This window comes from Vanellus vanellus (genome assembly GCF_965231255.1).
Source record: "Vanellus vanellus genome assembly, chromosome: 10".
In the NCBI taxonomy this organism is placed as follows: Eukaryota; Metazoa; Chordata; class Aves; order Charadriiformes; family Charadriidae; genus Vanellus; species Vanellus vanellus.
In genome coordinates this window covers 22,811,409-22,825,342 of record NC_138915.1, presented here as the reverse complement: position 1 = coordinate 22,825,342, position 13,934 = coordinate 22,811,409, and the positions used below count along the sequence as shown (strand labels likewise).

The 13,934-nt window shown below is 50.2% G+C and overlaps 1 protein-coding gene across 2 annotated transcripts in view; it reads right to left on the bottom strand.

Annotated features, from left to right (window-relative positions):
- MBNL3 (muscleblind like splicing regulator 3) overlaps positions 1 to 13,934 on the bottom strand; it is a 61,020-nt gene that overhangs the window by 28,045 nt on the left and 19,041 nt on the right. For both annotated transcript variants that reach the window (XR_014269544.1, XM_082488262.1), the window contains exon 2: positions 4,184 to 4,348. Coding sequence is in view for 1 of the 2 variants with exons in the window: in XM_082488262.1 (XP_082344388.1) it covers positions 4,184 to 4,348 (165 nt within the window). In the remaining variant the exon portion in view is untranslated. The remainder of the gene's footprint in view (positions 1 to 4,183; positions 4,349 to 13,934) is intronic.

Here is a 13,934-nt window from a genome sequence, read left to right as displayed (position 1 = left end):
ATGGGGGAAGCAGAGCTGTCGAGACACCTGGAGAGACAGTCCTGGCTACAAAGACCTTGACAGGAAGAAGAGATGAAGGCCTTGAAAACAAAGAGAGGGGGAACAACCTCCCAGGGTGGCAGCAGAGGCAGTCGGGTCAACACGGCCGTGCTCTATCCAACCGCGGGTTCAGACACAGCTAACGGCAGTGCCTCGCAAGCCACTGCTCTGCTCCACCAGGTCAGCCCAGAGCCGGTGCTGAAGCACCTCCATGGCCAGCTCCAAACGTCTGTCTCACGCTGCTGCAAAGGGACAGAGCAGAATGGAGAAGGTGGGGATCAGGCCCAGGGTGCAGCACTTTTTGGGTGGCCTTCCTTTGGCACACACACGGCTCACAGAGACATTATCTTGAGAAACCAGAGACGGCACTGACCAAAATAGCTCTCCATATCGATGCCAGAGCACAGCTCCATCCACCTTCAACCTGGCTTTTACACAGTCTAACAGAGACAGAGGCACAACAGCAGTCCAGAGAGTTTCCAGCACAACCAAAGCCAGCAGTCAAGGTGAATTTGGACTTTCAAAACCCAAAACTTTACTAGAGTCTCCCTACTTGGTACCTACATTGTCTCTCCAAGGTCTCTCTGGACAAATACACCATGCTGAGTAAATACGCTGCTCCAGGTCCTTGCCTGACTCGTTTTAAAGTGCTGTAGGAAGCAGTCTGTTTAAAATTGCATCACGGGCACCGAACATTCATGTGATTCTCAGCTTTGCACGGACAGTTAGCAGCAACAGCAGAGAGCAACCACAGAGACTTCGGAGAAATAAGCTCACACTAGCAACCATTAATTCACACCTAGTAGGCTTCCGTCAGCAGCGTGCGGCAGGCAGCCCACCGGGGACACGGCCCTCCTCCGAGCAGCGCCTTCATTAAACAGCCATCATCAGGGTCCCGGCTCTCCGTTCGACTGGAAGATTAGCTCTTGCTGGACGTCAGCAGCGGTGCAAGAAGATCTGGTGGCGAATGTTTAGATGCAAGCGTATAGACACATTCAATGCCGTGTCAGGAAGCGTGGTGAGAAGCTGCTATGTCAAGTGCTGGTTCTTTCAGTTGGGTTGTTTTTGGTTTTTTTTTGGGGTGGGAGAAGTGTTTGGTGGTGGGTTTTTTTTGGTGGTTTTTTCTTTGTTTTTTTTTTTTTTTACATGGTAGCTTTTCTGGTGAAAACGCACTTTAAAACGTCTAAGCATTCAGCTATTGTTTGGAGCTATTAAGTGCGCTGTTCCAGATCTGGTGTCTCTGGCAAGCATCCCAATTAAGCAGGCATCCCGTTGATCAGCTTTCTGATCACATGGGATTTGTTCTGCTGCTGCATCTGATATAATACTTTCTGCTTTGAAGAATTTCATGCGTAGCCAGAAGGAGGCCCCACCCTTCTCGTTTAGAGAGGAAAAAAAAAAAAATAATTCTCATAGGCGCCTTCCACTGGCAGCATCTTCAGGAAATCAAAGGCAGGTGAAAGAGCAATCTCTTGTTTGTCCTGAAATTGGTGTGGAGCAAGTCAGGCAGCAGGAATTAGACCAAGAGCTCGTTTACTCTGCGCAAAAAGAGTGTGGGAAAGCAGGAAGGGAGCAGTCATCGCAGAACAAAGTTTTATTTTTCTTCTTTGCCCCGGTCTCCCTCATGGCACAATTCAGAAACCAGGGCCCTTTCTCATCAGATAAGGTTACCTCTGAAATGAGAGTACTAACCAGACAAACTGACAGATTCCGCCTCAGAGGCAATTTAAAAGGCAGGAGTGAAATTGCAGGAGCGAACTGGACCTGCAAGATTGCAAAATGGGAAGATGGGAACTTTCCAAAGAGGAAATCCCAAAGATGTTTTGAATAGCCAGCCAAAGAGCGTCCACTGTGAATTCCCCACAGAGGAAAACCCCAAACAGGAAAGGTTTGCTTTTGGTATAGGGCTAGGAAACCAGTGCTACCATTTTGTGGGAATTCAGGATTTTCTTGTGATGTACTTTCAAACTCCATAAAAAGAGGTGCCGAGATCACAGCAGATTAGAGATTAAGGCGCAGAGCAACTAAAGACTTTTTTCCGTGGCCCAATTTTTCTTCTGCTTCACTTTTCCATCTTCAAAATGGGAGGAATAAACAGCATTTTCCCAGCTTACATGGCAGGGTGAAGATAAAGCTGCTAACGCATGCAGGATGACCAGACTGAGGGCAAAAGTGGAAAAGCCTTCACAAGACAGGAGGAACATGCCAGACTGGGAAAATGCCCCAGTATGGTGGCAGCGCACCACCACGAAGGGACACTGGCCAGCTTTCCCTGCTTGAAACACAGCTCTGTCTTTTGGCTTTTACACCAAACAGCACAACAGCCTACAACAAGGAAGAACCCTTCACCCGTCTCTTGTGAGGATAAAGCAGAGACACCTGAGCTTGTCAAAGCCAGGGTGGCAGACGCCGAGTCTGAAGCCCCATCTGGGCAGAGGAACCAGGAGCTGTAGGTGGGACACCAGGAGGCCAAGCGCAGGCTTGTGCACCTTCTGGCTGGACGAGATTGTCCTAGGGATCCAGCCAGAACTCCTGTGTGCCACAGCACAAGGGACCTCAATCGACAACTGCACATCAAGGGCACGTTGCCCCAGGAAAGATATTTAGCCCCGACTTTAAATGGAGAATTCCTAATTAGGCTCTGGTTTAAAAATGTGCAGCTTATTTATGTCAGCACTGAAAAGCTGCTTCAAGACCTCTGATGTTTTCTTAAAATATACATAGCGACAGACTCAAACTCCGCTGACAAATGTCACCCCCCTCCCAGACACACCGACCAGCAGACACAAGCCATCCCCTCCCTGGCGTAACAGGGTTCTCCAGCCTCAAAACCTGTTTTTAACCAACAGGCAAAAGCAGGACAGAGCAGTGAAGGCTGCTCTGAGCTCCCTGCTCTGCTAAAACCTGTCTCCCATGGGCTTCCCTCCCTACCTGAAGAGAAGGAAATCTTTCCTGCTGTTAGTATAAAACAACATTACTGTGGAAAAATAAGTGCGACGGCTGTGAAATTAGCACAACTCTCTGCTGGAACAACTGCAGTGAAATAGGTCTCACTCCCAGACATAAAACAGAATTAAGGTCTGGGTAGGATTCATCTTCCTCAATTTTAGCCCACCGGTACAACACATCCAGTCGAAGGGTGTCAACTGGCCTCTTGCCACAGCATGGGAGAATCACATAATGGTTTATGTTGGAAGAGACCTTGAAGATCACCTAGTTCCAACCCCTCTGCCCTGGGCAGGGCCACCTCCCCCCAGCCCAGGTTGCTCCAAGCCCTGTCCAACCCGGCCTTGAACACCTCCAGGGATGGGGCAGCCACAGCTTCTCGGGGCACCCTGCGCCAGGGGCTCACCGCCCCCACAGGAAAGAGTTTCTTCTTAATATCTCATCTAAATCTCCCCTCTTCCAGTTTAAAACTGTCACCCCTTATCCTATCGCTACATGCCCTTGGAAAAAGTCCCTCCCCAGCTCTCCTGGAGCCCCTTTAGGAACTGGAAGGCCGCAATATGTTCAGCCTGGAGCCTTCTCTTCTCCAGGCTGACCCCCCCCAACTCTCCCAGCCTGTCCTCCCAGCAGAGGGGCTCCAGCCCTCCCAGCATCTCCGGGGCCTCCTCTGGCCCCGCTCCAACAGCTCCATGTCTTTCCTATGCTGGGGGCTCCAGAGCTGGAGGCAACACTCCAGGTGGGGTCTCCCCAGAGCAGAGCAGAGGGGCAGAATCTCCTCCCTCGCCCTGCTGGCCACTCTTCTTCTGAGGCAACCCAGGATACGGTTGGCTTTCTGGGCTGCGATCGTGCATTGCCGGCTCATGTTGAACTCCAGCATCCTCACCCCAGTGTAAAACAGGTACCCAAAACAGGATCTGTTGGAATTGCGCCACTCAGGACTTCTGGGATATACATGAATTAACTGGTCAAATATCCACCTGGTGGGTGAGACCTTTCCAACTTGATGCCCTTAATCTCGCAGCTCCTTAGTTATGCGAAGAAAGGGGAGCCACAGCTTGCAAGAAGGTAAAATCAAGACATCCCTCTGGAAGACGCAGCACAACCAACCGCCTGAGCGAAAGCAGAGGGCTGGGGCCTCCGCAAGCCAACGGGAAAGAAACACGGAGCGGCGTGAGCCCAATTCTCTGCTGTGACTTACGATGGGCTGTAGCTGGGTGCCTGGGAGCATGAACTGCATCTGCTGAGCGAACATGGCTGCGGCCGTCTTCTGCTGGATCAGGTTGTTGCGTCCATTTATTTCAAGCTGTGTTTTTAAGTGTGGGGGAGGGTGGAGATATTTGCAGTTCTCTCGGGTACACCGGCCCTAAAAAAAAACATAATGAAACAGCTTTTCAGTGAATGTAACACTCGGGGCAGCCAGGGAAATTCAGTGAAGGATTTGCTTGGGTTATTGTAACGTCACCACCGTCCAGGCAGAGGCAGCTTGGTGGCCTCCGTGCCTTTTTTGTGATTTTTCTATAGCCTTGCAATACTTAAGTGATGGGAAGAGCAATGTGACTTCTCCCACAGTAACACTAACCAAATACTGTCAAACTAAACCCAAGTTAAGCTTCCTGATGTTGTAAAAAAAAAAAGTAATACAAATATCAGTATTTTCAGAAGCTGGTGGCAACTGTTCCAGAAACAACAACAAAAATTCGCGGTTTTCTTGTGTGGCTTGTTTTTCCCCTCCCTCCCAACACCAGAACACTTAATCGGCCCTGACAACCAGACAGCCAGAAACAAAAACTGTCTCCATCACTTCCCCAGCTGCGCCGGGGAAAACACGAAGAGAACAGCTCTGTGAAGCAGCACCTCTCGTCTCCAACACGCCTGTGCTGAGATGCTGAGAACTGGTAGTCACGGGAGGAAGAGTTGGAACAATTTTCCCTTCGTGCTTTCATTCGTTAAAAGCCACAGTATGTTGTAAAAGCCACAGTGTGTTGCATCACTGATTACTCCCGCTCCCAAATAAACACAAAGCACTGGCTCCTAAAAAGCAAAGGGTCACAAATGTTACAGATCACCTCAAACCAACTGAGACCATCCCTTTAAAAAAACCTAAATCTATAAACTGTGCCTTGCTCGTAGTGTTTGCAAGTAGACATAGGGAAATAAATACCAATAGTCCACTGAAGGCAGGAAATTAGTAACAAATTTTGTCATTAAGATGGAGTAATTGTTGAAAAATAGGTTTTTCCCTCCCTCCTTCTCTGTATATTCCCTCCTCAAGAAATCGAGGCATAAAGAATACAAGAAACATTTTATGCAACTTCATGCGTAAATGTTATAAATAACTTATGGTAAATTTTCTCGAGGAATTAATTCTTCTGTAGCTACTCAGAGCCTAATAAAACAAGGCCAGGCGTGGGGACCGCAGCGCTGCCGCGTGACAGATCACTGATAATTGCTCCTGCAGCCAGCGAGGGAGCGGGACCATCCATTACCCAGCCTGGCCCCGGCACTCTCGTCAAGGGCTGGACACCGAGTTCTCAGTCTCGATATTATTTCATTTGCTTTCAGAAAAAGGGACACATGGGGTGACCCCACATCCCTGCTCCTGCAGGCGGGAGCACGCGCGGCAGAGCTGTCACCCCATCGCCATGGGTCTGCCCACTACACACCACTGCACCCAGGGCATGGACTGGTGGGAAACCCCTAGGATGGGACCCTGCCTGCACCCTGGGGATTTTTAAGACCTGTCTCTGCCCGTACAAACGTAGGGGTGGAATCATTGGACAGCCTGGGTACCACTGCACAAAGCCGACACCGTGACCCACCACAGGGGCTGCTTTTGAACCCCCAGCCAGGCTCCTCCGCATGCCAAGAGAGGAAAGCAGCCGAAGCTTTGCAAGCTTTCTGTGTGTTTTTTTCTGCCCCTTTTCCTGGTGGGGATAACGGCTTCACCGGGGAAGGGGCTGCAGAGCCCATTTGCAGCATGAAAGGGGCCGTACGATGGAGCATCATGAGAAACAGGCTTCTCTCTTATCTGCTCCAAGGAGATCTGAGAGTTCCTGGCTCCCTGTTGTTATTTAGAAGCAAATAATTAAATGCAAAAAGTGATGGGCTAAACCCGCTAGGACAGGAAAAAAACAGTCCCAAGCTTCAGCAGCCTGCCTTTGTGGAGTGAAACTCTCTGCCCTGCTCCTAGAAGAGCCCAGTGGCTCTCGACAACCCAACTCAAAAAGAAAGAGGCTTTTTAATGCTATTGTTTTGGCTTCTCGGCAATCCAACAGCCCCAGATCCCCAGCAGTGAGTTAATTGCTCAGAGGCCCTGAGGACATGAATCTTCATCGCCAGACACCGCCTCACATCTGTGTAAAGCGAGGGTAAAATGGTACTACGCAGCTGGATGGTGCTCCGATGACCCAGCGCTACTGCAAGGTAAATAACTGCATTAATCTGGAAGGAGAAGGAGACTCATCAGCACTAGGCAGGTCTGGGTCATCCTTCCAGCTGCACGGGACCAAGGTCCCTCCACAGCCCCTTCCCGTCACCTGGGACCCAATAGGGTCTGGCATTCAGGCTCAGAGTGTATCCACAGTGTCCCACCACCACCGCTTCTGTGGGGCTGCCGAGGTTGCTGCAGCCCAGGAACGGATGCCACGGAGCAGCGGGTTGTCCATGGCCAGGCAGCTGCTCTGTTCTAAGCTCCAGATCCATCAGCTTTAGAAATTCCTCCTGGTTGAAACTTGGCACGAGTGCTTTGGGTTGGAAAAACACTAATTTCTACCAAATTTGGAATAAAACTGTGTCGCTGTTTCTACACTGCAGGAATGGAGAAGATAAAAAAGAGCTACTATTTTTTGTAAACAATACTCACAGGGCCTTCTTCAACTTGAAAAGGACTTTGCTATTCTGACTGAAATTTTGCATGTCATTGATACCAGCCACCCCAGCTTGGTGTGAAGCTTTGTTCTACTTTTTTCTCAAAACAGAGTTTGTTTAATTCCAACAGGGGGTTCTACAAACAGAACGCTTTTATTACCAACAAAAAAAAAACCCAACCCCGTACAGCACGAGGCCTTGATCCTGCAGGCAGAGCTGTGAGCAGAAACCAGTGCCCACACAGAGTGCTGCTGGTTTCAATGAGGACGTGTATTTGCAAGGAACAGAGAGCCGCACAAACGCTGCTGCAGAGCGAAGGCTGTGCAGTGCGGCACGGCTGTCAGCCTTCCAGGGCTCCAGGAAGACTAAATGAATCACTGCTGAGCTCAGATTCAAAACCGCACCTCCAGCCCAGCTCCTCCTCGCCATCGTTTTGATCCTGAGCATCATCAACTGCTGCATTTCACCAGGACGGGTTAGACGGCACGGCTGAGTCAGGCTGTCCTCTCCAACACCACAGTAGGTTCTTCATCTCTCCGACAATGAATTTTAGGAACTGATGATGTGACTGAGAGTGACACAAAACGTTCCCAGTTTAGACAGCCAGCTATGAAACAACTTTCAAGATGTCTCGTTCAAAAGTGATGGGCACCTCTAGTATCCTCTGAACTCCGATACTGGTAGGGGTGATCCCTTCTTCTACACTCCCATCACAATGCCCACAGTTCTCAGTACTTCTCAGCAACACAGACACTCTTCAAGACCAATTTCAGCCCTACAAAAGCCACCAGAAGGACAAAGGAACTGCCATTCTTCACTTCTCAGTACCAGCTGCAACACAGCAGGGAAAACAACAGGGAACCGGTAGCAAATCTGCTGTGTGGATACCGGGCTGGGGACAAATAAGGACAACTCCATTTTATACCTGGGTGGCCTAGGAATACAACATGAGACAATACAACAGGAGTCAGGCCCCTAAGGTTCAGATAAGCATCTTTATGCTAAAAGGCACAGTTTCTGCTGCGGTGACTAGCTGTTGCTCCAGCACATGGAATGCTCAGCAGAGGGACCAGTGCCCTGCATAGAGACCTGCTGAGACGCTGTCCAAGCCGAGCATCGCCCCAAAAAGCGCCATCCCAGCACCGGGAGGGGATCGCTGCACGTGTTGGGAAGAGGCACGGTGCTCAGAGACCGAGCTGTGTCAGCAAGCAGCGTGCTCAGCCCGCTGGGACCAGCGCAGCCGTCCTGTTGTAAGTGCAGGAGTTCTTTGCCGGTTCTGTTAATTCAGCACCAGTACTGACTCCAGGGAAGGTGCATTCCCACCCAGTCCCAGGTGGCATGTGAGCCTGCAGCCAGGGAATCACCACCCAGCAACAGGCTCTGCTGCTGGCCTTGGAAACACGCTAAATATAGCCGTATTTTCTGGCTCTTCACAAAATGGAAGGAGTCTGGAGGACCATATTTCGTCAGCTTCTTTGCCAACTACAGCCAGGAGGGAAAAGCATATGGACTGCACTTCCCAAGGCTTGCAAAATGGATATTAAAAATAAATCATTAGAAGATTTTATAAGAGTATCTTCTCCCCCTTTCTTCCCACACACTCTCCCACCCTTACAGTAAGGCTGCTGGCATGTGATTGACTCTGTGTTGCCAACTTAAGTCATGCTGTGATGGCGCATACTGTAAATGGCTGGCATCTGACACTAGCTAACATGACAGCAGCTTGCACCGCAATAAAGCCAGCTGTTTCGAGTGCGGCGCTGACGGCAGCACACTTAAATCCAGAAGAAAAACCTGCATTACACCTGGCTGGCTGGAGTCTGCTGGGCTGCGCTTTGTCATCTGCATCCTAGCTGGGAGGGATGCAAATAAGAGCACGCTGCCTACTGCATCGGGCTGATGAATGTACCCCAAGCACGCTGCACAAATTCTCTTCTCGCTGGCTGCTGAAGCAAGCTGCACTGTGCTGCAGAAACCCGGCTTCCAGCACAAACCCAAGCCTCGCTCACGTTCGCACCACTAATGCAGTTTGTAACGGTCTCTTTAATCCTGGACACCAGCGAAGAGCTTCCAGAGCAGACACATTTCTGGTTTTAATGTCTGCACTGTATGTCCTGTCAGTCACCAGCAGTTCTCATGTGAAAAATCTTTAAGCTAATGTTGCTTTTCACACACTGGAGGCTGCAGTAGGCTTGTGCCCTGACTGTGCTGTCTTTTCCACAGACACTGATGACATGTGCAATGACTGACAGCAAAAAGAATGAAAAGAGACCAGGCAGGAAAGGATTTCCATGTTTTGCACAAAACCAGGCACCAAAGCACAGCTTGTCTACATAACTTCTCCCTGCATGAAACAGCAGATTTCCAACCCCCCCAAGAGGAACTCGGTGGGGAGGCACATTCAGAGATGCGCTGGCCCTGCTTACTCACTGCCTGTCGCTCCAGCGCCGAGGCACGAAACGCTCTCTGCTTTCCATCCCACTCAGCACGTGCACACAGAAGCCGCCTTCTCCTGGCCGGGGATCCTCACTCCTGCCAGAGCCTTGCATGGCTTTCACACATACACTACCGCCTCAGCCTCCATGGCATGTGCCCCCGCGTCTGGAGGGCAGAGACCGGGCTGCAGGACTGCCCACGGAGCATGAACGGTCACGCAATAGCAGGAGGCAGAAAGGGGGGGGCTCTGGGCTTCATCCTGGCATCCACACAGCACAGCTGAGAAAGCGGATCAAGCAGCACACGCTGCTCCAGGTCCACCCCTACTGCTCTCTGGTCTCTACGAAAAGAGAGGTACTGGGAGACAGACTTGGTACCTGGTGAAGCCCGAGCTCCAAGTCCTTCACCTGCCCTACAGGGACTTGCAGCTTCAAAGTTACCCTCCCAGGAAAGCAAACCACCAGGGTGTTGGGAACACTGTCCATCCGCCACCCCAAATCAAGTGCTTGCCATCGTTTGTCCCTAAACAATTATGCTCCAGGACTCAGCAACTGGCATGGCTGGCTGCGTGGCCTGGCTCCTCCTGCCGTCCCCACCGTGTGGCCTGGCTCCTCCTGCCGTCCCCACCGCGTGGCACATCACATTCCTCTTCCCGCACAGGTAGAGAGCTGCACTGGAGGGAGATGGCTGTCCATCTCACTGCCGAGCAAAACACCTTCCACTCAGCAAACACCATCAAATAGCATGGAAATAGCATGTTTTCAACCGGCAAACAAAGGCGGCTGGAGCAGACAAGTCAGCCTGATCATTAGCGAGTCTTGCGTCTCACGGAGAGGTGTTCGTGCCGCCGAGCTGTCACTCGCTGCAGTTCAAAGCCTAACTTTGTTCATACCTTATCTGCAATTCCTTTCTACCGGCTGATGAAACGTTAAAAGTTACTCTGCCAACCGAGTCAGCGAGAAGTACAACCTTGCAACCTCCCCCGAACACTGACCCTGGCGCAGTACATCAGGTAACTCCTGCTTAATAGCCATGCTTTCCTCCTCGCAGCGCTGGAGCCACTCGCTTTTACAGAGAGGTTTTGGAGTGTAACTATGTACAAAGCACTCCTTGAATGTGTTCTCACGGAGAGCTGGTAACCCACCTAACAGGGATGGTAAAGAGCAGGTCTAGAAGGACACAGAGACGTGACACACCACCCCCAGGCCTACACAGATCAACTCCGCCTATTTTACTTTGTATTTATTACTCCTGTATTTCCCAGACAAGGGACTCCAACACACCGCTCTCCTTGCAGCTCTAAAGCCCTTCCTGATTCTCGACTGCAGTTTTGCTCCTCCTGCAACTGAAGCCTATAACTTGACTTGCCCCAGAGGGCCAGAACAGGCATTATTCCCTCCTTCCTCGAGGAAGGGCCCATACTTCAAGGCTGCAGTCACATATATCGCCCTTCCCCAAACCCCTCTGCTCTAGACTATGCGAACCACGCTCTTTCAACTTCGCGAGCGCAGTCTCCAAGCCCTTCATTAGGCTGCTCCCCTGACAAGGTGCGTGCACACACGGGGCACTGGGCTCCAGATAACCGCTTACCACTGCCATGTACGTACCAAGATTACTTTTTTTTTTTTCCACATCCTGCAGCTGCTGCTGCTGCTTATACATCCCTGCATGACATTTTCTTTCCTTCTAACAGCGTAACATTCTTGAGTCACCCTCAACAAGCCTTTTCCAGAACTCCTGCCTACCCTCCCATGTTGCATCCTGCATCGCGTAGCCGATTTGCTTAAATGCAGTATTGCACACTGCTTTTATTAAACTTGCACCCCTTTTCTACGGATTATTTTTCTGACCCATCACAATCTGCAACTCCAGAGCTGGTTCTCTGTAGTTCCTCCCAACTCAGAGCACCCTACAAGTTTAACAAACATACTCTCTATTCCATCATTCAAGTCATCAAAACAAAATAAAACAAAACCGAACAGCCTCGCCAAGCACATTCTTCCGGATTGCCGCCGAACTCAGTTTTCCAAGCAGTTGCAGGCTGTCACATAAAAGTTTCTCCTATGCTTTGTTTCCTGTCTTGCTTGGAAACAGATTCATGCCACGTCAGAGACTCCCAAATCTAATGCCAGTGCTCCATCCTCCCTATCTCCTCGAAATAATCCACCTCAAAGGCTTTTCAGTTCTCCTGGTTTTTCTGCTCCTCTCTGGACATCTGCAGGGATGCTGGAGAGCCAGTGCTCCGCACCCCTCCTGTGCCAGCTCTCCTGGTTGCCACCAGGCAAGCATTCGCACACAACGTTTGGTACAAAGGAACTGGTGGTCATAAGTTACTTGTAACAGCAATAAGAAAAAAACACAGCATGGCTAGTTGCTGACATTTCTCAAATGCGGGTGTAACACCCATTTACAGAGAGCCCAGAGACTGCTGTGATGGTGCAGATCCTGCTGTGATCAGATCATCGCTGCAAAGAAAAAGCAAAACGTACCTTCTGGTTAGCATCACCAGATGGCAATCAGCCTCGAAGGGAAGGGAAGCAATGGAGACTTCCCATCATAAAGAAATTCCAAATTATGTGGATAAAAATGCTAGAGTTAAGGTTAATCTGGTAGCTTCCAGGTATGGATGATCTAGACCCTGTGAAACGTGTGTTCTAGCTAGGAATGAGCATTGTTCATGAATACATAATGTGCTGGAAATGGGATTCAAGCAGTCCTTAAAAAGCACAAATCACAGTTTTGCACCATCTCTAGGACGAGCTTTGCCTAACTTTTTCAAGTTAGGCTCCAAAGAGCCACCTTCCTGAGCCTGTGCAGACAGACGAGGAGAAAACTGCTAAAACCATCCCACACGTTATTTTGGCTTAACTCAGCTCCCCTGCAGTCACTCAAGAAACCTCTTCAGATTTTATGCTGTTCTGAACGATGCTCTGAGCTGCAGCAGCAGCGTGTCAGCTCCAACCCGGGGCTGCTCAGGTGAAGAGGGACACGTCTTTTGTCGGGAAACAGAGGATAAGAGTCAGACCTGCCTTCCCACACAGCTTCAGTGGAAAAACCTGAATATCTATCGCAAGCTCCCAGGGCTACCAACGCTCCCAGCACCCTCAAGGTAGCCCCGGCTCGCCGCCGAAACAGCGACTGAATTTCATGGCTTCAATGAATGTCAGGTCAAGCCCTTTCCGAGCAAGCCCAGACTTGATTTTTGACTGAAATGAGTTGAACCCTGATGTGTTGCATGATTTGAAATGAAAGCAGGTGACATTTGGCAGCTACAACAAGAGTTTTGGGTCCTTTTGAACTGAAAGCTCAGAGCAAAGCTCAGTGGCATGTGCAAGTGGAAGGCAGCTAGAAAGCCCTCGGAGCAAACCAAGCAGAGAAAGTGCTGCGTTTGCCCTGCCGAAGTGAGGCTGGTGCATTCTGCACAGTCCCAGTCTGCCCAGTTCTCCTCTCCCTACAGCTGTGGGGCTGCGCCCTGGGAGGCCAACAAGGAGGTAAAAAAAAAAACAAAACCTAACTGTAGGGGTCTAGGCTTAAAAAAAAATATATTCCTCTGCAGCTTTAAAAAAGGAGGTCGGACAAACAGCCACTGCAATCCAAGTAGGGTCTTCACCTCCGGTGAGTTAGAAAAATGCAGAAGGAATGTGAAGCTGAGACAAAAATCCCTGGTTAGCACATCGCTGCCGCTCTTCAGCCTCCCCGTCTCACCCGTGTGACTGCCCCGCTAGGATATTTTTGCTTTGCAGGGAGATGGAAGGAAGGACAGGAGGAAAAAAAAAAACACGTCAGCATCATTTTTGCAAATGTATTCGAGTCCAGACAAAAGCTGCCAGCAGCCAGCTGAGCGGACTGCTGAACAAACACTGCGAGAGACCTGTAACACCTCCATCTCGCTGTCATTCCAGCCTCTGTCGATGGAAGCCAACCTCTAGCACAGCCACAAACCAGGGCTGAAGACCCCGTGCACCGCCGGCTAGGGGCACAGGCTGTGCTGAAGCCCTCTCTCCAGCTGCCACTCGCAACCAGAGGCAGAGCCGCTGCGGCACATGGTCACAATGAGGGGGTTTTGGTCATCTACCTGTCCTGCAGCTGGATGGGTCCCCATCAATAGGTATTATGTGAGGAACAGCAGCATTTTGTCCAAGCAGGGGACATGCTTCCCATCGTGTGGCAGAAACAGTTTAGCAGCTGAACAATTTCACCAGTATATATTAAAAAAAAAAAATAAATAAAGTATACTGAGCACATAACACTGCTTCACTCACACCAGGGTAAGAAACAGTCATCAGATGCAAAGTGATGGGAACAAATAGATGCACAGCATGGACAAATCCTACTGCAGATGCCGGTCCTTTCAAACAGTGCGCACAGCGCTGCAAAGCACTTGGACGGGGGGTTTCTCGAGACGAGATGCACTCTGCTGGGATTCAAGCACGCTTATCTAGGACTCTCTTTCAAAGTCTGCAGCCTCAAAACGTTTGTCAAGCTTGTTTTTGCTACACAGCTCAAACCAGAGCAGGAGAGAAAAACAAAGCAGAGACGGCAGCGTTTCTACATCGCTGTCTCCTTTTTTGCTATCACCTTACCCAGTGACAGTTACTCGCAGCGACTGCCAAGGACTTCAAACTCAGCAGGCAAACCCAGCTCCA